Here is a 26,675-nt window from a genome sequence, read left to right as displayed (position 1 = left end):
TGCCTCTTGAGAAATCTGTGTGCAGGTCAGGAAGTAACAGAACTGGACATGACACAACAGACTGGTTCCAAATAGGAAAAGGAGTACGTCAAGGCTGTATATTGTCACCCTGCTTATTTAACTTATATGCAGAGTACATCATGAGAAATGCTGGGCTGGAAGAAGCACAAGCTGGAATCAAGATTGCCGGGAGAAATATCAATAACCTCAGATATGCAGATGACACCATGCTTATGGCAGAAAGTGAAGAAGAACTTTTCACTCTCCTGATGAAAGTGAAAGAGAAGAGTGAAAAAGTTGGCTTAAAGCTCAACATTCAGAAAATGAAGATCATGGCATCCAGTCCCATCACTGCATGGCAAATAGATGGGGAAACAGTGGAAACAGTGGCTGACTTTACTTTTCTGGGCTCCAAAATCACTGCAGATGGTGATTGCAGCCATGAAATTAAAAGACACTTATTCCTTGGAAGGAAAGGTATAACCAACCTAGACAGCATATTCCAAAGCAGAGACATTACTTTGCCAACAAAGGTCCATCTAGTCAAGGCCTTGGTTTTTCCAGTGGTCATGTATGGATGTGAGAGTTGGACTATAAAGAAAGCTAATGCCGAAGAATTGATGCTTTTGAACTGTGGTGTTGGAGAAGACTCTTGAGAGTCCCTTGAACTGCAAGGAGATCCAACCAATTCATCCTAAAGGAGATCAGTCCTGGATGTTCATTGGAAGGACTGATGTTGAAACTGAAACTCCAATACTTTGGCCACCTGATGCAAAGAGCTGACTCATTTGAAAAGCCCCTGATGCTGGGAAAGATTGAGGGCAGGAGGAGAAGGGGAAGACAGAGAATGAGATGGTTGGATGGCATCACCGACTCAATGGATGTGAGTCTGAGTAAACTCTGGGAGTTGGTGATGGACAGGGAGGCGTGGCGTGCTGCAGTTCATGGGGTCGCAAAGAGTTGGACATGACTGAGCGACTGAACTGTAACTGTTGTACACTGTTGTTTGTTTCATGTACGCATGGGTTGTTTCTCACACAAACTGAAGCTCTTTGAGTGTCAACCGTTCATACCAGACCACAGGGATGGAAACATGAGGGATGCTCCTATAACGGACTCCAGTTAACTTCTTATATCTAGTGCGTCTACAAGGTAGAGAAAAAGGTTGATAAAGGAAAAGAAGTAATAGCTAGATAAGAATGACAAATAGCTGGCAGGATTCTTCCCCCAACTGTATTCAGAGCAGGCATGCTAATGACCACAAACCTCTCCTCGTGAGTGTAAATTCTGCCTTGGACTCCTCACCACGGTGCCCCCTGGCAGGTACAATAAAAAGTTCAGAGTGGACAGATGAGAAGAAATCTATTTACCATCTTTGATATAGAGTTTGTTCTCTGACATTATAAGAATAACCCTGATTTCCCTCACCTCGTTTTTCAAAACTAATTTAAGTAAAGAACCCACATGGTAACGCGGGAGATGCAAGAGACCAAGTTGGATCCCTGGGTTGGGAAGATCCCCCAGACAAAGAAATGGCAATTCGCTTCAGAATTCTTGCCTGGGAAATTCCATGGACAGAGCAGTCTGGTGGGCCACAGTCCATGGAGTCGCAGAGTAAGACATGACTGAGCACGCACACACTCACACACACACACACACACACACACACACACACACACATAAAATGAAAACGTATGGACAATGAAGGTAAAGTTTTTAAAAATGCAGTTTTTTTATTTTTATATAAACTAAAACACCAGAGCTTATTGATTCCTATATTAAATACATAAATTATAAAATAACCATTCATAAAACTTTACATACAATAAGTTGGTTCCAATCTCTACGGTAATACATACAGTACATGTACATTTTCAGTGTACTTCAAAGGATCATTCTGGTGAAACTCAATTTATATTTTTCTTCCATTAATAAACAAGCACTGAAACAATCAATGGAGCCATGCTAATGAGATGGAGAGAAAGAATCCCCACTGCAGCAGATGACTGAATGAAAGCTCTGAGAAACTGACTCCCCTGGCGGTATTAACACAGTAGATGCCTGGGGAGTTATGTATCCTGTGCACTGGCTCTACCATACTCTGCTACGTAAGTCCTACTGAGTCCCTGCAAAACTGGATCTTGAAGGTTCAGGTGGGCATGAACCCTTTTGGGAATGAGATTGTTAGCTGATACAAACATGGGACTTTGGACTAATGTTAATACTGTAGATTGTGCTGGATTCTGTTGCTCTTTCCAGAAGACCACTGGCATTATTAGAAGGCTAGGTGGCAGGTCTGAGTAATTGGAAAACCAATGAGTAGTTCTTTGCTTCAGTCAGAAACAGAGAGTAGTAGTAATGGACAGAAGGTAGAGAAAAAGGGGGAGAGACAAGCAAGGAGGGGAAGAATACAGATATCAGATGCTGAACAAAAACATGAGTCACCCAGCAGCCTCAGAAAACCCCTTCCCAATTCCTCAATCCTAGGACAGAAGTACATTCTGTAAGCACTCACACCATCGTACTATATACAGAATATACATGTGTATATATCTACATCACATGTTTATAAAAGTGTTTGGATTGTGATCTGCCTCATTGTGGGAAGTTATGGTTAATGGGGGAAAATAGGCACATTTTGTGACTTATCAATCAAATACAAGTGACTGCTATTATCACTGGATGCTGGGGACCTTGTTTTGGGAAACTCCTCATCCACACTAGAGTTAGTTCATGGAGGCTTGACTGTAGGCAGGTTTAGACTCCAAGTTGTTCATCTACAGCGCTCTCACCCTACAGAACTTTGATATCACAAGGATGGAAATATAAGCATGGGAAGAAAGACCTCAGTGCAAAACTACCAAGATAAAAATAGGGAACTTCACCCAACCAACTACCTGTACTTCTGAGTTTGATATACTAGGTTGAATATAGCAAATTATTATCCTTCTATTTTTGCCACATTGCCCCTTGAAGTTTTTCTTTAGCGATTTTGGCTAAACATTGGACTTAAACTCTCAATAACAAAAGCCTTATTTAGAAAGAACTAAACTGCCAAACTAAAGGCAGTAAAGGAGTGTGAATCTGCTGTGCGCAGTACTGAAATGGGATCATAGAGGATGAATTCCAGCTTCTATTATGTCTGAACCCTCCTGCCACAATGCCCGAGGCTCAGTCTTAAGACAGTGTATTATATAGAAATGACAAGGCAGTTGAACAGGATGGAAGCGTTTGGCGCTCAAGACCTTGCGCCCTACTTTCTTCCTTTTAGAAAGTGGGAGTCCACTTAAGGGGAGGATTGGGCCATCCCGGAAGGATCAACTCACAACAAACAGTCATCCAAGACTTGCTCTGATCACTGATCTCTCAAGTTATACTGAACTATTTCAGTATAGTAGATAAGTATATATATACACATTCATATATATATGACTATATATATATATGCTGTGCCATTCTTTGATAGATCAAGAAATACAATTAAATATTTAAAAAACAAAATGTCTACGCTGCCCATCTATTTTGACAGATCAAAAAATGCAGTTAAATATTTTTTAAAAATGTCTATGCTGTGCATCTATTTCGATGTAATATAACACATAAGATCCAGTTATTTTGCATCAGCACAGAACTGATGAATATTATTCTTATAATTTCCATGAAAACCTAGGAAGGTTAAAAAAACACGCTTCATTTTAAAACAATGAACTTACGAACTAAGTTGAAGACACTGAATACATAAATTACACAATGGGCTTACAAAAAAAGTTGACAATCAATAGGCAAAAAAGAACAAGTTGGCCAGATTTATTTTAAACTAAAAACCACCAAAGTAAGTCGAAATAAAATACTGTAGCAAAAATCATTTGGCAAAACTTTATTTGTTTTATTACTAGTGGAGAATATACTTGTCCTACTTCAGTGATGACCCATGAGCCCTACATCATCTCTGTCCTCCTGAAGATACATGCCACGGATGTGAGGTTTTTTTTTTTTTTTTTCCCTTTTTTAAAAATACAAAGCAAGATTTATTCTTCTACTACTAAAACTTCACTGTTGGCAAAAATTTCATTTATATGACATAAGTTAAAAGGGATTTTGTAGCTATTTTTAGCAAATTCTAGTGTTACCTAAAACAACACTTGGGTGACAGCTAATTCAGCATCTGTTGATGCTTTCTGGTTTTACAGTCAAATATAGTCTTCAATTTCTTTTCCTTTTCTTGGGAAACTTTTCCTGTTCTGAATAGTTATGCTAAATTGGGGCTTTCATTTTATCTCAAACCTTTTTTAATGTTTTCAGTTATGTTTATTTTCCAAGCGATGAAGACTTTATGAAAAGTTAAGTAAAATGTACCCTGAAGAATGCAGTTCTGGTTGTTCCTCATTCGTGGCCAAACATGTCAGGATAGCTAAGATGAAGAAATTAGGTATTAAAGACTGGAGTGGGGATCATCTGATCTCTGTAAGAAGTAGAGCCACAGTCAACCTCTCAACTGCTGAGACACTCTTTTTACTCTTGCTGATCATGACATGCAAGGAAGCATTCATCTGGATATGGTCCATTTCCTTGGATCCACAAGTGACTGGAAAATACATGTACAATTTTGCTGATGATTTTTATAATTGTGGAAATGCATAACAAAATATTTAGCCTTACTCAAAGATTTGTTAATTTTGAAGATCATCAGTAAAGTATGGTAAAAATACCATCTTTTAGCTTAAAATCTTAGAGAAATTTACTAACCTCCTTGATCTTAAGCAAAAAGAAAGAATTCCTTTTTTTCCCCTTGCATTTTCCCTAAACATATCTAAAGCTGCTTAGATGGTCATACTCATGGGGAGTCATACTCTTGTATGACTTTGTGTATGTGACACAATCCAATTTATAGCAGATAAGGTACCTGATTAAGCTACATTATTTGAATAAATATTTCTCATCACTCGAACCATAGTCAGTGCTTGAATATAAAACTTAACCTACAAGTTTTTTGGTGGGGAAAGCAAGATGAAGAGGAAGGAAGTAGGCTTGGTGGAGCAGATGGAGTATGAATTTTCTCAGATGCACCCTGGGATGGCCAATGGAAGAGAAAAGTCATCTAAAATATGGGAGGGTAATTTATCCTCTTCCATACATTCTGAGATTTGAAAGTGTTGGGTCACAAACTGTAGTAGCACCCTTTTGTACATTGCTTGCACAGTGAATGTACTCTTCATACTTAATATGGAAACTACCTGTTGAACAGAGAATCCAGCAGAAGGATGGGTACATTGTACATCCCCAGTAGGACATCTACAAGACCTCCCCCCAAATGAAAGGGATATCCATCAGACTAATTATGTGATACTCTCAGTTCACTCCAAACCTTAATTTCATGTCTGACTCTCTTATGATAAGGGAGGACTTCTGTATTATGGCATGCATATGCAGTAAGGAGAGCTAGAAGATGCTTATTGTTGAAATGACACATTCTTCTATCTTGTTAAATAGCATGAAAATGATCTATTTACTACAGGTGATTAGAGCTCCTGGTTTTGGATCGCTCAATCTTTATTGCTAGTAATTGATGGGAAAGCTTCAGTACCGCGGTGCTTAGACTGAATGAAACTGAAGCACTATTTTATTACACAGGGGACTCTTTTTCTCAACAACACAGGAAAGTCAGATATAGCAGTCATCATAATTACAAAGCACTTTGTGCTACTTTAAGCACCTCTTGTTCCAGAATTGCAAAAAAGAAAGAAAGAAAAACCTTATGAAAAAGCATTTTAACCTCATTTTGCAGATGAGGAAACTGAGGCACAGAGAGGTTAAGTGACTGGGCCAAAGATACCTGGGTCAGCGGTAAATATAAGAACAAAAAGTGGGACCCCTGCATTGTAGCCTTAATTGTACTTTCTTCAGTCACTGTTCTGGCTTTAAAAATGCCAGCGCCAAAACTGAAGAAGAAGATACTGAATCCACGTATGGAAAGACTTGTGTAGCATTTCATAGAAAGAGTTTCTGGCTCCCTACACACATTCTTAATGCATGGGAATGCTAGCCCTGTAAATAAAATCTTGACAATTTGAAACATTGAGGCTGTTTTGTTATCTACAGTAAATGAGGCTAAAATTAGCTTTTTAGGAACTTTATTTGCTCTCAGAGCTGAATCCAAGACTCAGTATTACATAACTTAGGAAAAGTACCAGTCTTCTAATTGTCTATGGTAGAAAATGACCTTCTCAGTAACAGAATGTTACTTTTATATAAAAAAGTAGAGCTACCTTGTTGCTGTCATATCTCTGGGAAAAAAAAATTGTCAGTCTAAATAACAAGAGGTCAGAATGCTCTAAGCATATCAGGATACTTCTAAAAATAATCATATTTTCACTTAATAGTCACATCTCTGTGGAAAATTCATTTGTTGATAGAAGTTTACTTATCACCTCTATTTGTATCAAATCACACGTTATTTGCAGGCAATTTTAAGCAGCCATTTGAAGACCAGTATTTTGGAAATGGAAAGATTCAGAGATGCCTCTGGCCCTATAGTCGGTGGCATTCTTAGACAGCACTGTCAGGGAGCTTGTGATCTAGAGCGTCATCTTCTTAATTTTCAATAAGAATGAGATCAGTTTGTTGTTCTTGGAAGACCACAGAAAGCCAAGGAAGCATCTGCTCTTATGCATCTTATGTTGCCTTCGCCTGGACCTTTCACACTGGTTGCCAGTTTAGTCGGGGTCACTGTGATCCACTTCTCATCTGTCATGTGTGGAATGCGTTCCACAAGCTCCACTGTTTGCAGAAAAACCGGACACTGTTTTTCTTCTCACTCACATTGCAGATGTCTCTGTTCCTGAGGTTTAAACAATAATAAAGACAGAAAAGCAAATCCCTGTAGTAAGAAACCAGACTTTTCAAATCAAACATTTTATTGTAAACAGCTCCTCATAGGTATTCCTCGTGCTTCGATCCCCACCCCCCTTATCTTTTTGTTTTGATTTTTTTTAAATGATGTTTATTTCAGGACTAGTATTTCCATGGGGTGTGGTGTTACATTAAAATGACCCCCCCTGCACAGCAGGGGTAGAATGTTTCTTTGTAACTTTGGTTCCATGCCCAAGACACATCTTTGCTTGATCTGCTGAAACTGTTTCCCTTGCTGAATTGTTTTCTTTCACACAATATATGTCTATAGTTCTTTCCTTCTGGTTTGACATATACAGGTTTCATTAAATGCAGCATATATTGTAGATTTTCAACAGGGTCATGTAGGAACTGTCAAGTAAGAAACCTTGAATAATGGCTTTAAAATACACAGGTGTAGTCCTGGCTACAGGATGGGTCTTAGCTTTTGATCTCCCTTTCACTGCTGTAAACATTTCTGCCATCTTTGAAGGTTTAGAAGTATTTGCTTTTCTGCGGTCTTATCCGTGTTTTCGGTTTCTCTGTAAAACAGAGGGAGAAATGCTTTAATCATCATTTCAGTCAATAGCTGAAACAGGAAAAAAAGCACAAATTCTTTTTTTTTTAATTAACAGAAAACCCATTTTTATTCTTTATGACCTCTTGAGACAGTATAATCTTGTGTGTGTTATGTAAAGAAAGTCTCTAAACTTAATTTCTTTCCTTTAAAGTGAGAGAATAGAAGTATCTATTTCAAGGGTTGCTGCAACGTAATACATATAAAGCAATTAACAGTTCTTGTCTCATATTAAGTTATTATCAATATTGTCTTTTTCTCTGGGACTTTCTAAGCCAACACCTTCAGAAGTTCAACTAAGATATTACTTTAATTTTTTAAAATTTTATTGAAGTATAGATGATTTACAATGTTGTATTAATTTATTCTGTATAGCAAAGTGACTCAGATGTAAGTGTATGTATATCTATAATACATATACATATATATTTTATGTTCTTTCCCATTATGTTTTGTTACAGGATATTAAATATTATTTCCTATACTATATAGTAGGACCTTGTTGTTTATCCATATAATAGTTTGCCTCTGCTAATCCCAAACTCCCATTCCTTCCCTCCCCTAATTACCAACGCCCTTGGCAACCATAAGCCTGTTCTCTCTCTGAGTCTGTTTTTGTTCTGTAGCTTTGCTAATTTGCATTGTATTCTAGAATCCACATATAAGTGATATTATATGGTATTTGTCTTTTTCTTTCTGACTTACTTTGCTTAGTATGAGAATCTCTATATCCATCCATGTTGCTGCAAATGGCATTATTTCTTTTTGATGGTTGAGTGATATTCCATTGTGTATATATACCACATCTTCTTTATCCATTCATCTGTTGATGGACATTTACATTGCTTCCATATCTTGGCTATTGTAAATACTGCTGCTGTCAACACTGGGGTTCATATATTTTTTGACTTATAATTTTGTCTGGATATATGCCCAGGAGTGGGATTGTTGGATCATATGGCAACTCTATTTTTAGAGTTTTGAGGAATATTTTTACTGTTTTCCATAGTGGTTGTACCAATTTAAATCCCCACTAATAGTGTAGGCATGCATGCATACTCAGTTGCTAAGTCGTGTCCAACTCTTTGCGAACCCATGGACTGTAGCCCGCCAGGCTCCTCTGTCCATGGGATTATCCTGGCAGGAATATTGGAGTGGGTTGCCATTTCCTCCTCCAGGAATAGTGTAAGAGGGTTCCTTCTCCTCCATATCCTTTCCAAAATTTGTTATTTGTAGACTTCTTAATGATGGACATTCTCATGGGTATGAGGTGGCACCCCACTGTAGTTTTGATTTGCATTTCTCTAATAATTAGTGATGCTAAGCATCTTTTCAAGTGCCTATTTGCCATTCATTTTCTTTGAAGAAATGTCTACTTAGGTCTTCCACCCATTTTCAATTTCTTTTTTGGGAGACTATTGCTGTTAAGTTGTATGAGCTCTGTATATTTTGGAAATTAAGCCCTTGTTGGGAAAGACTGAAGGCAGGAGGAGAAGGGGACGACAGAGGATGAGATGGTTGGATGGCATCACTGACTCAATGGACATGAATTTGAGCAAGCTCCAGGAGTTGGTGATGGACAGGGAAGCCTGGTATGCTGCAGTCCATGGGGTCGCAAAGAGTCGGACACGACTGAGGGACTGAACTGAAGCCCTTGTTGCCCACATGAAATATTACTTTAAAAGCAGGTCTGTCTACACCTTTCACTGACTTACTTCTATGTCAAAATTTCTCTCCAACAACATTGTTTAATGGCAGACGGTCTCTATCCCAAAGTCCTGATCTGAGGATTCCCTGGGAATTTGGCTACACAGGTTTCCTGTTTGGCCCCAGAGTATCTCTGAAAAGAAATTTCCCTGGACTGTGCCAGTCAATACGTCTAGCCCCATCCCTCTTTAATCCCATGTATCTGGGTTTTCACTTGGGTAGAAGCTTAGGACATAATACACTCCTCCAATAAAAGCCAGAAAATGGCACAGAGGATATTTTATCATTTACTGCATAAGGACGTGAACTTTAGAGTCTGAATGGCATGGATGGAGAAAATGGAATTTCCATGAAAAAGCCATTTAACTTCTCCAAGGCTTAATTTCCCCATCTATAAAGTAAAGATACTAATTCTGTAGCAGAATTTAATGGTACTCCAGAAATGGTGACAAAGATCCAAAGTGGTGGAAAAGGAGGCATGCAGTATCTTAAGGATGTTTCCAATTCACATACAGAGGCAAATCAGAGATTCAAAGAAATTCCTGCCATAGGTGCAAGCCACAACTATTTGGAACTCATATTTGCAGAATCACTTGGTTCATTCCCAAAGGCCAGATCAGACTGAGATAAAAGAGTGACCGAGTCACAGGAGAGTGAGTAGGAAGGAAGTACAGAGATTGGGATGAGAGTATACTGTGGGAGGGAGGTGTAGGTGCCAAAGAGGCAGAGAGATTGGCGGTGCTGGCACAAATGAGGGCATACTCAGTCGCCTCAGTCATGTCGGATTCTTTGCAACCCCATGAACTGTAGCCCCCAAGTTCCTCTCTCCATGGGATTTTCCAGGCAAGAATACTAGAGTGGGCTTCCATTTCCTGCTCCAGGGGATCTTTCCTACCAGGGATTAAACCCAGATCTCCTAAACTGCAGGCAGATTCTTTACTGCCTGAGCCACCAATTCAGCCCTATAATATTCCCATGATCCTCAGTAAAGAAGAGAACTAATCTGAATGTGTATAAAGATGCATTAGGTGAGTGCATCTCTCTCTTCTCTATATATGTATACACACATAGAGTGTATTTTTATATAAAATAAGTATGTAACACAAAATAACCAAACAAATATTTTCCTATTAGTGATTTATATTCTGTTCTTAAACCAAAGACTAACTTAAATTATATATAAAGATAGCTACATTAAAAATGAAATGACTTGTGCTTCTTTCCTTTTAGCAATTATCTAAGTCAACCTCAGAAATAAATCTTAAATTCTGTTTCAAAGCACATATGCACCATTTCTCCCCATCACAACTAAAGTAAAGCCCGTCATTTGAGGAAAATCATGTTGGCTTTAAAAAGCAAATGGACTTATAGGCAATATCGCTGAATGTTAAATTTCTGTAAATTGAGTATCTGTAAAAGGAACTATGATTTTTACAGCAAAGCCAGGTTTATTCAAACTGGCATTATGAATAACTGAAGTATTATCTAATAGGTCACTATAGATGAGCAGTTTTCAGTGAGTTAAGGGTGAGTATTCTATAACTAAAACTGTAGAGAATACAAATTCACCTTTGATTCAGAAGCCCCTTCTGGATATCACAGAGCCTCAGGGATTCTTTTGAATGTTGTTGCCCTGTAGAGCTGAGCTTTGAGAGTTTATGACATGCCACCAGACTCTAAGTCAGGGAATACAGTTATGTCACTGCTGACTTAGGACTCTAGTATCCAAGTACCTGCCGCCTTGTCTGTTTCACAGAAGACAGCTCAGCATAATGTGTCAAGATCAAACAAACAAACTCATAGAGAAAGAGATTGGATTTGTGGTTACCTGAGGTGAGGAGTAGAGGGGAGGGATACTGGATGAGTAGTCAAAAGCTGTTATACAGACTACCAGTCATAAGATAAATAAGTACTAGGGATATTATGAACAACATGATAAATATAATTAATGTGATCATATGTTATATATGAAAGTTGTTAAGAGAGCAAATCCTAAGAATTCTCATTGCAATAAAAACATTTTCTATTTCTTTAATTTTGTAGATGTTCATTAAATTTACTGTGGTAGTTATTTCACAATATATATAAATCAAATAATTACGCCATACACCTTAAACTTGTACAGTGCTGTATGTCAATTATATCACAATAAACCTGAAAGGAAAAAATGAATGCACGAAGCACATGGTATCTCTTGAAACCATGTGGGGTTCCCCTTTGCTGTGCTTAGTCACTCAGTCGTGTCCGACTCTTTGCAACCTCATGGACTGTAGCCCGCCAGGCTTCTCTGTCCATAGGAGTTCTCCAGGCAAGAATACTGCAGTGAGTTGCCATGCCCTCCTCCGGGGGACCTTCCTAACCCAGGGATTGAGCCCAGGTCTCCCTCATTGCAGGCAAATTCTTTACCAACTAAGCCACCAGGGAAGCCCAAGAATATTGGAGTGGGTAGCCTATCCCTTCTCCAGGGGAACTTCCTGACCCAGAAATCGAACCGGGGTCTCCTGCATTGCAGGCGGATTCTTGACCACCTGAGCTACCAGGGAAGCACTTAAGGTAAAAAGTCCCAGTCTAATGCATGGGACTGAGCTATTTAGTCAGCAACCATTGAAAGCAGTGAGGGTACCTTCTTGGGAGCCTGCAACAGCTTCTAGATCATCCCTGACCAAAATGACTTAGGTAATTGCTAAAAGGAAAGAAGCATAAGTCATTTCATTTTAAGGTAGCTATCTTTATATATAATTTAAGTTAGTCTTTGGTTTAAGAACAGAATAGAATATAAATCATTAATAGGACAAACATTTGTATGGTTACTTGCAGTATGCTTTTGCTACTTGCTAATAAGTGAAGCCCTTTTCTTCCTTACCTCCTCCTTCCTCTGTCTCACCTGCCTTGGGCATATAAGTAGAATTAATCAGTTGCCAGTAATGTCTTATTCACTTGTATTATTTAAATCCAGATTATTATCTGAAGAGAAGAGATGAAAAGGTAACTACTCATTTTGGCTTAGTTCCTAAACTATTGTACTTGGCAGTACTAGAGGTTTTATTTTCAAACTTGTATATCTGCAAACTCAGTACATGAGATAGCCAACATTTTTTTCATAATAATAGCTAAGAGTTGCTGATTACTGAACCATGTGCCAGTCAATCTGGCAAATTCTTTATAAGCATAATCTTATTTAATTCTTTCAACACAATACCATGATGTAGTTAATATAGTCACAATCATTTCATGGAACAGGAAACCTAATTTTGTTCTAAATCTACCATGACACGCTAGTATTTGGCAGGATTGAAACTTAACAGTATATTTAACTTCAAAGCCATACATGTTAAACTACTGACTTTTTCCTGTATGCATTTTATATTATCCAGATTCATGGTACCAGGAATTTGTTACATAATTACTATTAATTATAATTATATTTTTTTCATTTGACCACTCCAAAGTGTCAATTATGTGCTACTCTAGAGGAAAAGCAAATCAAATTTTGTATATCCCTCAAAAAAATTGGGAAAAGGTATGGGGGATGAGCATACAGCAATTTTAAATCCCAAGAGCTATGTAGTAGTATACAGATCATAGAAGACACCTCTGATTGCTGATATATATACACATAAGTGATGCTCAGAATGTTTGAGGCACAACAGGGTTAAAAGTGGGCTCTGGCATGAGGCTGTCTGGATACAAATCCTAGACTTGTCCACTGTAGCTATATGGTCCTAGGAAAGTCACATGTTGTAGTTTCTCCAATTGCAAAAAAGAAAGAAATAAAAGCAATACCTCCTTGCTAGAGGGGTTTGTGGGGATTAATCTATCTGTTACTTAGAACAGCATCTAGCATGTAGCTTTTAGTCATTATTGATACCAATGTTCAAACTTACTCCTTTGCTAGCTAGTATTTACGAGTTTATGAGGTTTCATTTTTCTGCCTACATCACCACGTAGTACTTGTGTCTCACTGAACTTTACTTGCCTCGTTGACTGATTGTTATTTGGGGGTGGGAACTGCTTGTTTTCTGATGCACTGGCCATTCTGATCCTTTTCTAGAGAACTGCCAGGAGCCAGCGTGAGGAATTCCACCCGTGACAAGGTCATGCGGCAGAGCTCTGATGGCAAGGCTAACCAGACCTCAGGTTTTCCCCCTGGAATTTCCTGAGCATCCACCCATCAAAAAATAATAATCTGCCTGCTTTTCCACTCTTCTGACATTCTCTGGAAAAAGTCAATTCAGGGCTTTAGTCTTCTACATTTGCAAGAGTGTTTCAATCCAAAAACCCCTCTTGATGGCTTTTTAGCCTGCCTGCAGGACTCCTACAGCTGTGCGTGTGATTGTTGGAGGCCTCCTGACCGCAGGAGGCATAGGAAGCTTAAAACATCCTAGGAATGTAGGGGCTTCCGAGGAGTCAAAGTCACTAGAATAGGACTGATTAAAAATTTCATTTGTTGAGCCAATACTTGCTGCCAAATTTTCATATCCTTTATTTTTAGATATAGTTGGTATATAGAAAAACAAGTAGAAGACCTGGTATTAGCAACATTAGATCTTTGAGTTAAGTACCTTCTTTGTTATAACCCACTGCCCCTTTGTTCTATAGAGATGTAACTTTAGTGCTTTAAGGAGATGCAGATTAAAGAAAAACAGTTAGGGGAAACGAAATTAACATTCATTAAGGAAGAGAGCCAAAAAGTGTTAACAAGCCTCTCGGCCAGAAGATAATGTAAATCACCTGAGACCTTTTGTATACAAAAAGATACACAGAAAGAGTCTGGGCTGCTAACGCTACATAATTTTGTATTACCCATTGATCTCTATGTATAATCAAAAGTATAAAAGGCCTTGAAGGACAATAGAAGGAGAGTCAGTCGCTGGACTGGTTTCCCCCGTGTCTCCTCTTTACTCTAATATCAGGCTGAATTCCCATCTGGGGCGTGGAGGCTCACTATGTCTACTTACTTGTCCCAGCTTTTAAGATCCGTAAGAGAGAGAGCCCAAGGCGGGGCACTCTCCGATATTACCAGCGGCCTAACGTAGATGGTGCAAGCTCCCTGCCTGGAACGTTATTGGTTTTCCATGTAACCCAAGTTAATCAGCCTCTTCTCTCCACTTAATTTTCCTACTACACTATTTCTTCCTAATCTAATCTTATATTAATAAATAAATAAGTTTTCCTCGCCGACTCCGTCCACCCTTCGAATTCCCTGGATCCACCGGGGCTGGACCCCAGCAGAGAACCTTGCCCATTTTTCTTTGGATATTCTCATTCAGTTTAAGAGACTAAGTGCTCTTCTTTATGTGCTGCAAGGCTACTACTCTTCTTGTGAGATAAAGGATAATTTTCAGTCTTAAAAGAAAATCTTTTGGAGTACGGAATAAAGCCCGGGAATTGGCTCTATAAGGATACCACTTGCTGGGCATTTCTGCTTTACTTCTTTCTTGTGTCAGGTCATGCTTTCCTGTTCCACATCCAGGTAACAAAGTTGATACCCACAGAGACAGAAAGCATCTCTCTCCCATTTTTCAACTTGTTATTGAAAATGTTAAGTAACATGGGGTGGGAAAAGATCCTTGCATAATATAACTTAATAAGACAACCAAAGTAGACACAGACCGTGGTAAATGGACTTAGAACAGCAGGTAGGCCTCCTTTATTTTTAAGTAATGGTGTCAAGGTTTGTGCTTTCTGTACCTGGGTAGACATTAGAATCACCTGGTTAGCTTCTTAAAAATATAGATCAATCTTATTCTCCACTCCTCTCATCCTCTGTCTCATCTCCGTGTCTGATAATCTGTTTCATTAAATTGGTAGTAAGGCTTTGAATTCTGTATTTTTACAAAGATTGAGAATCACTGTCTACAATTCTTTTTACCTACATCCACTTACAAGAAATGGATTTGATAATATAATAATAGTGAGTCTTCATTTTTTTCTAAATTGACATTGAAAACTATCTTATTTGAAAACAAGATCCAATTTTCCTAAATATCCTGTTTTCCTGAATTCTGATGAAAATGAGCTAGGAGAAAGGGTTAAAAAAATCAGTCATTTTAACTTGTTAGATTTATAGGAGCACAATTTTCAAGCTGGAGGAGTCACTGAAAACATACTCCTGTTTCTTCAGTTTGTAGATACAGAAGTGACTCTTTGAGTGTAATGAGAGGCTTACAATGAGAATTCAGAGATCCACAGACATCACGATTTTCCAAAGCAAGACACTTAACTAGAAAAAGATTCTTGACTTTCATCATGCTTCATTTCTTTAATAATCACCCAAATAGACTGGATTGATTTCTCATTTTATGGCATTTAAGACTGGCATTTAAATACCAAATGTATTTTTTTTTAACATGAGCATACTAACATGCTAGCATTCTTCTTATCATAGAAATCTTAGAAGCACATTTTGAGAATTAAATGGAATCTTACCTGTAAGAGGCACCTTGACATCAAGGCCATAGAATGAAGGCAAGAGAGAAGAACAAGAATAGAAACAGAAACTGCAGAAGAAAAAGAAGAGGATTATGTACATCTGAACTTCTGCAGTGCCATTCAAGTTGTATAAAACCTCAGCTTTTCCATATCGCTCAAATCTGATCATTTCTCACATACACACAAAGTACCTTTTAGTTAAAAAACCGTACCTTTTAGTTAAAAATCCATACCTTTTATTCGTTCACTGGTAAAGCAATACAATGAATAACTGGTGTTCAGCTAACATCGACTGATACATTTTTGAATTCTGAGAGGGTCTTACAGGTAATTGGTCTAAGCTCTGAAATTTATAAGTGAGAAAAATAAACACAGAGCAGTTAATCAACAGACTAATTGCATATAATTTGATGGTACAGTGAAGCCTAGAGCTTAGACCTCCTGAGTCCTACTCTACTCTGTGTTATTATCTCTATTTTTAATGTGTGAGAATGTAATTAGAAAATTTAAAAATGATCAAAGCGTATGCTTTATCACTCAATGCTATCATTATTTGGTTACTATGGCAGAGCAGGAAGAATATTAATTTGCAGGGTAAACATATGATTGCTTTTCCACGGTGGGCACTCCTGAGAGGGAAATGGAACAGTATTAGTAATTACATTGGGGTACCAGGCATAACCTGGGTTTGTCCTGGGTGAGTGAGGATATGTGGTCCTCCTACAGGTATGAACTATGCTTCTACATCAGAGATAGCTTCAGACATATGAACGTATGCTGTTGCTCCAGCTTGTCATACTTCTGAGATAGATGTCTCCTTATTTGACTCATAGAAGTTAAATGGAGTCCGAGCTTCTCTCTTCACCAAGAACCTTCACCAGAGAAGCAAAAACTTGGGTGGAAAACATACCTTGTGTAGCACTGGTAGAAAACCAACTGTATACTAATTAGAAAATCTTACAGGTCAGATCAGTTTTCTCAAATACTGATTTCCCTGGGGATTTGCTCTTACAGAGTCATGAAGTCTTTTGACTTGTTATAACCCTCCAGGAGCATTCTGTTCGACATGATAGTTTTGAATAGGTCCTGTATGGCAGTCTCATATTGGGCATATTAATCTGCCTGTTTCCTTGAATGGCATTACTTACAAGGCTCTTGCTTCATGGTGGCAAAACTGCATGAACAAGTCATAAACATGGTGTGAAGAACTATGTATTAGAGACCAGTCTAATAGAATGAGGAGCAGAAACTCTTCTCTTTTTCCATTCCTTGAAGATGGGTAGTGATAGGATGTCACCTGTAGTGAGAGTGGAGGAAGGAGGGGAATGGAAGGCTTCCACTATTCCCATGAGATGGTCAGGTACCAGGGCTACCTCTCTGGGCATAAGGGATGCTTATCACTTGATTTACGATGAGAGTCTAAATTCCATGCCACATGGTGGGCAGGCTGTGGACCTCAGGGTCAGACACCTGACCTCTGCTTTTGATTTGCCATAGACGGGTTATATGATTTTGTGAAAGTTGTTTAATGTCTCCGAGCCATTGTTTCATTATCTGTATAAAAGGGGAACATAATATCTGCTGTGTCTGTCTCAACAATCAGGAGAATCAAATGAGATGATGAATTTGGCAGTGCCTCGGATAAAGTGAAGAGCAGAATGTAGGAAGCAATGTAGCTATGTTTGTTGCTATCCCCTGATTTACACTGTGTGCGTGGGAATTGAGGACAAAGAAGGAATATTGTATGTGTCCTGAGGGGGTGGTCACGTACCCCACAGGAAAGAATGAAGACTATCTCTGACATAAGTGATCGTTAGCCTTTTTACTATGCTTGTGGATAAGCAGAATTGAGGTCAAGTGAATAGAAGTTGCTTTATAAACCTCATCTCTCATTCAAACTTCTAATCAGAAATCAACTAGATTGCCTTTGAAATGGCTTAGTTTAGTACTACATACGGAATTTGCTGATTTAATACCTAAATAATCCTCATTTTCTGTTAAGCGTGTTAACCTACTATAAATATTTAGGAAGTTCAGACCTGTAGAATGAAAAGTTCACCTACTTCAGCTAGGGTGGTGACATAACTAGATATAAAAAGAATTCCTTTTTCTGTTTTCCCTAAGTTATATGGGGCTGAACTGAGTGAAGTTACTGGGGCAGAGCTGTCTTCTCTGCAGTGTCCTCCTGGAGCCACTCCAGGGCTGTTTCAGAATCAGCAGAGAGAGTGATTAGGATAAGGGCAGTTCAAAAACATGGGAAATGGAAGGCATCGGTGGTGTCCTTCGACAGCCATGGAAACTGTGGATAATCCCTGCCTTCTTTGGGCCTTTCTGCCAAACAGTAGGAAACGAGACTCAGCTTTCAGTTTATCACACTCTACCTTTCTCTCATTTAATCCCATAGAACTAAATAGCACACTTCAGAAATGAGGAAAATTCAAACTTGCAAGCTTACATAAGATATGCACTTCACATTTAGACATTTTTAAAATTATACTTTAATTTGACTTATACTTTCTTAGTGTTTCCTAATTTTCATGTAAGTGACTTCATTTTTTCCCTCATGAAACAGATGAGAGGAGGTGAGGGAGAGTGTTGCTGCGGCTGCTGCTGCTAAGTCGCTTCAGTTGTGTCCGACTCTGTGCGACCCCATAGACGGCAGCCCACCAGGCTCCCCCGCCCCTGGGATTCTCCAGGCAAGAACACTGGAGTGGGCTGCCATTTCCTTCTCCAATGCATGAAAGTGAAAAGGGAAAGTGAAGTTGCTCAGTCGTGTCCGACTCTTCACGACCCCATGGACTGCAGCCTGCCAGGCTCCTCCGCCCATGGGATTTTCCAGGCAAGAGTACTGGAGTGGGGTGCCACTGCCTTCTCCAGAGGGAGAGTGTTACCACCCCTATATTTTAGATACAGCTTAGACACCGTGGATAAAGTCACTTACCCAAGCTTAAATAAGTACATGAAGACTCAGCCTACGTAAGAATCTAGGGGTCTGATTGTTTGGCTACTGGACCTTACCAACTTCCTCTGAGAAGGACAACTATAAAAGCAATTTGGGATGAACCAAATTCTAGTCGTTATCTTGGAAATGGCGGGTGGTTTACTATTTGCTCCTTGGGTGCCCATGGAAGATACAGTAAAACAACCATGATTTTTTGCAACACAGGGGTTCAGGCAGCTTCTCCAGTCAATGAGATTGGAACTCCAGAGAATGCCTCTTGCCATCTCTGCTGTGTCCCTCCTCAGGCCCAGGGGGCTCCTGGCATCCTAGGCAGGACAATTTTGTGTTAATTACGCAATACTGCCGAACTCACTGCAGCCAAGCAGCACCCCTGTGTTAGTCTTCTCCCTTCTTCCAGAGCACACACATTTCCAAATGCCATCTTTACTCCCCAAGAGTGTTGGCTGACTAGGAGGAAGCAGTCCTTCTTTCAGACCACTGGGGAAATGACATGAGGGCAAAATTGTCCTGTGTCAATCTAAGTTTCTGAACACATTATTTCAAAAAGGAAGAGGAAAGCAGAGTAATAAAACTAGAAGAAACTTTTGGAAAAGATGTGAAGATGGGAAAGGGAAAACTGAGGAAAAAAAACACTTACAGAAAAGAACAGGAATCAAAACAAACAGCAAAAATGTATAACTGTAAGCAGATGTTTTGCCAGAACCCTGGTGCCTGACTACAGGCAGAGCTTAACTATACCTACCTACACACAACACACAATAGCTCAGAAGAAAGAAACACAGTGAGTGAAACAAATACTACTGTCTGATCTAAAAAATAAAGACTGAAATACACACTGAAGTTCACACATACCTTTTCTTCTAGGTCCTTTATTTGTCTTTTCTGGATGTCTGTTTTATCTTCTAAGTCACGAATTCTCTGAAAAAAGGGGGAAAAAACCCAAATGCTTTACAAGGTGTTAAGTTAAACAAGACCATTCACCAGCCTAAAACACAGAACTTCCCATAAAAACATTAGCATCTGGAAATGTCATGTATACATTTTTCTACATCCGGTGGGTTACTGCATATTTCAAAAATTGCTTATATTCATATTCAAAATGATTGTCATTGAGTGTATTTTAAAAATATTTGCCATCCTTTTCCTTCTGGGTCAATCTATCTCTGCAGACCTCTTCCCTGTGACAGAGGTATGGTTCTCACCCCACTGCACTTGACCGTGGTCAGTTAGACCTGTTTTGGCCAGTGGAACATGAGCTGGGCGTGAGATGTGGGAAAGTCACCTTTTTGTGGAGACAGCTGTGTGTCCCAGAGCTAGAGAGAAAGAAACACACTTTGTTAACAGTAAACCATTTGGACTAAGGTTTTTGATTGTTTATTGCCTCATTAAAAAATGGCTAAAAGTGGCTCACACAAATGCCATTAGTTGCTGTTCTACTTTTTTTTCAATCTTATTTCAAATTTGTTTCAGGGTACGATCTTCTCATAAAACCAAACTAATCAATTTTCATAAAACAAAGTTAGAGACTACACTTCAAAAAAGAATCCAAAGAAGGAACTGATAACTCAGGGGAAAAAACAAATGTTACAAGAATAGCACAAGTGATCTTGAAGATAAAAAAGGCTCAGAAACATCTTCGAAATTACCTGTAAACCATAACAAAACTTCAGTAATTTGAATAGCACAGATTTGAAATCAACATTACATAGACACTAATTTGCAAGTGACAGAGGAGAGTGAAAATGCTGGCCTAAAGCTCAACATTCAGAAAACAAAGATCATGGCATCTAGTCCCATCACTTCATGCCAAATAGATGCGGAAACAGTGGAAACAGTGACAGACTGATTATTTTGGGGCTCCAAAATCACTGCAGATGGTGACTGCAGCCATGAAATAAAAAGAGGCTTACTCCTTGGAAGGAAAATTATGACCAACCTAGACAGCATATTAAAAAGCAGAGACATTACTTTGCCGACTAAGGTCCGTCTAGTCAAGTCTATGGTTTTTCCAGTGGTCATGTATAGATGTGAGAGTTGGACTATAAAAAAGCTGAGCACCGAAGAACTGATGCTTTTGAACTGTGGTGGTGGAGAAGACTCTTGAGAGTCCCTTGGACTGCAAGGAGATCCAGCCAGTCCATCCTAAAGGAGATCAATCCTGAATGTTCACTGGAAGGACTGATGTTGAAGCTGAAACTCCAATACTTTGGCCACCTGATGCGAAGAGCTGACTCATTGGAAAAGACCCTGACTGGGAAAGATTGAGGGCAGAAGGAGAAGGGGATGACAGAGGATAAGATGGTTGGAAGACATCACTGACTCAATGGATGTGAGTTTGAGTAAACTCCGGGAGCTGGTGATGGACAGGGAGGCCTGGCGTGCTGCAGTCCCTGGGGTCGCAAAGAGTAGGACATGACTGAGCAACTGAACTGAACTGAACTGAACTGGTTTTGTAAGTGAATAAAAGTTTTCAAATTTCCTCTGGCAAATTAAAGGCCTTATATGTTCATAGCATAGGGTTACACAGTGTAGGCTTGTAATTTAGTATAATTAGTCTTTTGGGAATAATTAGAAAATGGAGAACTGGAGTCCAAGAAGAAAACAATGGAAGCTAAATGATGTGATAACATAGAAAGACCAGTTTTTACAGTGCAATGTGGGGAGACAAAAATGCAAGCTGGAACAAAGAACAGTTCAACTTGGAAACTACAGCCCCTCTCTCTGAACAGTGGTTCTCAACTAGGGGGGATTTTGCACCCCAGATGACATTTGGCAATATCTGGACATTTTTAAATTAGTTACAGTGATTTTAGTATATTCACAAAGTTGTGCAACCATCACCAATAATTACCCAGACAGTTTCAAATCACATGTGATCACCAGTCACAACTAACATCTAAGGGGCAGAGGCCAGGAATGCTCTAAATAGCCTGCAGTACACAGATCACTCCCCGCCAACTTCCACCAAGAAGAATCATCAGACCCGAAATGTCAGTCAGGCAGAGATTGAGAAATCCTGCTTTAAATGAAAAGGGGTGAGGTTTCTGCAGGAGAGGAAGGTGTGTTTTTTTAGAAGGACTGTGAAATTATATGACAATGAATGCTGATACGTGTGACAATGAATGATAAATAAATGTGTGTGATGGTGTGTTTGTGTGTATTTCCATAGTGCTGCTTATGCTACACAGTGAAAGAATAAATTTGTTAGCTATTTCTACCTTGAGTATGCAAGTATTTCCCTGATATAGTCTATTGGATGTGGAGGCAAGCCTTACATCAAGTATACCATGGGCATGAGGGATTAGTGTAGTGTCTACTCAGCCTCCAAGTCTGTGCTTGCTGGGCGCCTGCTTACATGTACAGGATTGTGCTGGATGTAATGGAGAACACAAGTAAGGTGTCACTTAGTTCTTGATTTCCAAGAACCATCACATCCAGATGGGGAGATAAAAACGGAAAACACAGGAAAAAACAGATTATGTAGAAAGGGAAAACAGAGCAAAACTAAGCATAATTCCATCACCAATCTCTAATACCTCGTACAGTGCTTCGTTGTGCAGAGGAGCTGCCTATACATATTAATTGAGTTAGGTTTGCTCCATTGTGTGCTGTGGGCTTTATTTCTTTTTCCTTCCCAGCTTTGCCCAGACTGCCATCTGATCTAACAGGAAACCCTGCAGAGTCCAAAACAGATCTCTTTTCTACCAAGTAGGAAAGTTTCTCCTGCTCTCAAGTGTACCAAGTCCCCCATCAGAACTGCGAGAGGTTACTGCCTGCTCTTCCTGCTTCTGATCTCCTGCATCCTACACCCATCTACAGCAGCCAGTGTGAACTCTTAGAACGTGAAACGGTAGGCTTCCTTGGCAGTCCCGTAGTTAAGATTCTGCACCTCCAATGCAAGGGTGTGGGTTCGATCCCTGGTCACGGAACTAAGATCCCACATGCCATGTGCCACAGCCAAGAAAATATCACACACGCACCAAACAAAGAATGTGAAATGATCACAGCAGTGCTTGAGCTTTAAGGGGCAAGGAAGAGGAAGAACGGAGAGTCAGCCGAGTTGCTCTTAGAATAAAACCCAAACTTCTTCAGGCCCAGCACGATCTAGCCCTGTCTCACCTCTGCAGATTCACCTCACAGTCGCCTTTCCTCCGCTCTGCGTCCTCCTGCCATACTGGCCTTCTCTCTGCTCCTTGAGTATCTCAAGCATTCCCACAGTAGAGGCTTAGCCCCTGCTGATCCTAACTTCTGGCCACCTTGCCAAGATCTCTGTGTGGCTGGTTCTTTGGGATTTCAACATCTTCAGACCAGCCAGTATGGAGTGGTTAAAGCTACTCCCGAGCTCTCCTTCTCACACAGTACACACACACACAGACACATGCATGTGTCTTCAGAGCACTCTCTGAAACTGCCTTGGCCGCTGCTTATTTGCCTTGTCACCCCGTCTCTCTTCACCTGCAGGACACATGAGAGAAGTGACCTTTATGTCTTCGTCCGACATCATGTTCTCAGCACCCAGCACAGGCAGGCCCTCAGTAACTGGTCTTGAACGAGTGCCTAAAAAAGTATGGTATATATATATTTTTCCAGTAATAAGTGATCCATTGTTTTCATCTGGGAGAGCATCCTGCTGGAGATAGAGCTTACACTGGGATTAGAAAACATTCGGATAAATGCAGCAGACTTTGAAGGGCATTTGGGGGTCAGTAGTCAGGCAAACTGGAGAAGGGAATGGCACCCACTCCAGTACTCTTGCCTGGAAAATCCCATGGACAGAGGAGTCTGGTAGGCTGTAGTCCATGGGGTTGCTAAGAGTCGGACACAACTGAGCGACTTCACTTTCACTTTTCACTTTCATGCATTGGAGAAGGAAATGGCAACCCACTCCAGTGTTCTTGCCTGGAGAATCCCAGGGACAGGGGAGCCTGGTAGGCTGCCATCCATGGGGTCACACAGAGTCGGACACGACTGAAGCGACTTAGCAGCAGCAGCAGCAGTCAAGCAAACGAAGGCTTACAAGTGGAAAATCACGGCCTCAAGGGTAAAGGAAGAGTTCTGCACAAATAGAGGAATGTAAGCTCTGGAGATTGTCTTAAATCCAGTTTTTAGGGGAGGGGTAGCCAGCTACTGAAGGACCTGGAGATTTCTGCATGACTAGACTCAACTGGAAAGTGGGATCATGGAAGCTTTTGAGGAAGAAGGTATCATCAGGAAAGGTGAGAAGGACAAGAAAACTCCCAGCATTTTCAGCCTGAGTGCTTTGAGATATGGTAGTTCCACTTCCAAACATCTTGTCAGCTGTCGTTCCCTTCTCCTCCTGCCTTCTATCTTTCCCAGCATCAGGGTCTTTTCAAATGAGTCAGTTCTTTGCATTAGGTGGCCAAAGTATTGGAGCTTCAGCTTCAGCATCAGTCTTTCCAATGAATATTCAGGACTTGTTTCCTTTAGGATTGACTGGTTAGATCTCTTTGCAGTCCAGGGGTCTCTCAAAAGTCTTCTCCAACACCACAGTTTAAAAGCATCAATTCTTCGGTGCTTAGCCTTCTTTATGGTCCATACATGACTACTGGAAAAACCACTGCTTTGAATATACAGATCTTTGTCAGCAAAGTAATGTCTCTGCTTTTTAGTACCCTAAGTTTGTAATAGCTTTTCTTGCAAGAAGCAAGCATCTTTTAATTCCATGGCTGAAGTCACCATCTGACTTTGATCACCATCTGATACTGTAGCCCAAGAAAATAAAGTCTGTCACTGTTTCCATTGTTTTCCCATCTACATGCCATGAAGTGATGGGACCAGATGCCATGATCTTCGTTTTTTGAATGTTGAGTTTTAAGCCAGCTTTTTCACTCTCCTCTTTCACCTTCATCGAGAGGCTCTTTCGTTCCTCTTCACTTTCTGCCATAACGGTGTCATCTGTATATCTGAGGTTATTGACATTTCTCTCGGCAATCTTGACTCTAGCTTATGATTCATCCAGCCTCACATTTCACATGATGTACTCTGCATATAAGTTAAATAAGCAGGGTGACAATATACAACCTTGACTCACTCCCTTCCCAATTTAGAACCAGTCTGTTTTTCCATGTTCAGTTCTAACTGTTGCTTCTTAATCTACATACAAGTTTCTCAGGAGGCAGGTAAGGTAGTTCGGTATTTCCATTTCTTTCAGAATTTTCCACAGTTTGAGGTGATCTACACAGTCAAAGGCTTTATAGTGTAGTCAATGAAGCAGAAGTAGATGTTTATATGGAATTCTCTTGGCTTTTCTATGATCCAATGAAAGTGAAAGTTGCTTAGTCATGTCCAACTCTTTGAGACTGCTCCTCTGTCCATGGGATTTTCCAGGCAAGAATATTGGAGTGGGTTGCCATTTCCTTCTCCAGGAGATCTTTCTGACCCAGGGATGGAACCTGGGTTTCCTGCATTGCAGGCAGAGTCTTTACCATCTGAGCCACCAGGGAGGCCCTATGGTCCAATGGATGTTGACAATTTGATCTCCATTTCTTCTGCCTTTTCTAAAGCCAGCTTGTACATATGGAGGTTCTTGGTTCATGTACTATTGAAGCCTAGCTTGGAGGATTTTGAGCATTACTTTGCTAGCATGTAAAATGAGTACAATTGTGCAGTAGTTTGAACACTCTTTGGCAATACCCGTCTTTGGGACTGGAATGAAAACTGAGCTTTTCCAGTCCTGTGGCCACCGCTGAGTTTTCCAAATTTGTTGGCATACTGAGTGCAGCACTTTAACAGCATCATCTTTTAGGATTTGAAATAGCTCAGCTGGAATTCCATCACCTCTACTAGCTTTGTTCGTGATGATGCTTTCTAAGGTCCATTTGACTTCACACTCCAAGATGTCTGGCTCTAGGTGAGTGATCACACCATTGTGGTTATCTGGGTCATCAAGATCTTTTTTGTATAGTTCTTCTGTGTCTTCTTACCACCTCTTCTTGATATCTTCTGCTTCTTTAGGTCCAGACCATTTCTGTCCTTTATTGTGTCCATCTTTGCATGAAATATTCCCTTGTATCTCTAATTTTCCTGAAGAGATCTCTAGTCTTTCCCATTCTATTGTTTTCCTCTATTTCTTTGCACTGTTCACTTAGGAAGGCGTTCTTATCTCTCCTTGCTATTCTTTAGAACTCTGCATTCAGATGGATATATCTTTCCTTTTCTCCTTGGTGAAAGGCAACAGAAACTTGAAAATACAACACATCTAACAGCTCAGACCAGATTAACTTAAACAGAACCTTCTCTTTTGGGAGTAAATACCTTAGCTGATTGAAGAGACACTTAAAAGCATTGACAAAGTTTTAATCATAAATAAATTTAGATAACTATTTCTCCACCTTAAAAATAAACACTTCTACAGTTCTATGACACACCTCCCACTTCGCTGAAATTAATTGAATGCTACTGCATTCAAAGAAATATTTATCTAGAGGACAAGTTCATTCCCTTAGAGAAGCAATGATTCTATTGAGTCTATTATTAAATGCTTTAAAAACTCTCTTCAGAGCTGAAATCCAAAACTTTATGATGGAATCTCACAAAATGCACGTGTTTATTATCTTTGGAACAAAATTGTTGCAGCGTTAACTTGGGTAATTTACTAGCCTATAAAGATCCACAAAATTCTTGGCTACAACTGAAGTGTGATAAATGTCATATTCCCCATAAACTGTTCTTACTGGTGTCATAAAATAACCCCTGTTCCTTTGCTACTCACCTTGATCTCTAAAGACCACATGATTCTCGCCTCTTGTATAGTGCATCTGGATTTCATACCAGTTGCTTATTACAGCTTATGAGTACCAAGTACACTAGCCTGGAACTTTCAGTTCTGGAATTATTACAGAATCTGCTTTTTGACCAGCACCCTAGTCTTTGCCTGCCAAGGTATGATATGAAAAAATAGTTGAAATTAAGAATGCTGGTTATAAGTTAATCCTGGGTGTTTATTCTGAGCCTTGCTGGTCTAGAAATGTCATATAAATGATATGACACATGCTGTGGAAGACATTATACCGCAACGTTTATGTGCACTGGCCTTGCAGTTGGGCTGATCTGGGTTGTAATTCCTGCTCTGTGGCTTACTATCTGTCA

General features: G+C 39.8%; 1 protein-coding gene across 2 annotated transcripts in view; it reads right to left on the bottom strand.

Annotated features, from left to right (window-relative positions):
- The window catches only part of JAKMIP2 (janus kinase and microtubule interacting protein 2), a 197,617-nt gene continuing 172,662 nt past the window's right edge, over window positions 1,721-26,675 (bottom strand). For both annotated transcript variants that reach the window (XM_005683112.3, XM_005683114.3), the window contains 3 exons: window positions 19,419-19,484; window positions 15,602-15,672; window positions 1,721-7,430 (listed from right to left, as the gene is read on the bottom strand). In XM_005683112.3, the coding sequence (XP_005683169.1) occupies window positions 15,622-15,672; window positions 19,419-19,484 (117 nt within the window). In that variant the 3' untranslated portion in view covers window positions 1,721-7,430; window positions 15,602-15,621. The remainder of the gene's footprint in view (window positions 7,431-15,601; window positions 15,673-19,418; window positions 19,485-26,675) is intronic.

This window comes from Capra hircus, chromosome 7 (assembly GCF_001704415.2).
Source record: "Capra hircus breed San Clemente chromosome 7, ASM170441v1, whole genome shotgun sequence".
NCBI classification, from domain to species: domain Eukaryota; kingdom Metazoa; phylum Chordata; class Mammalia; order Artiodactyla; family Bovidae; genus Capra; species Capra hircus.
Note: the sequence above shows the minus strand (reverse complement) of the source record. Positions and strands in the feature narration are given on the sequence as shown.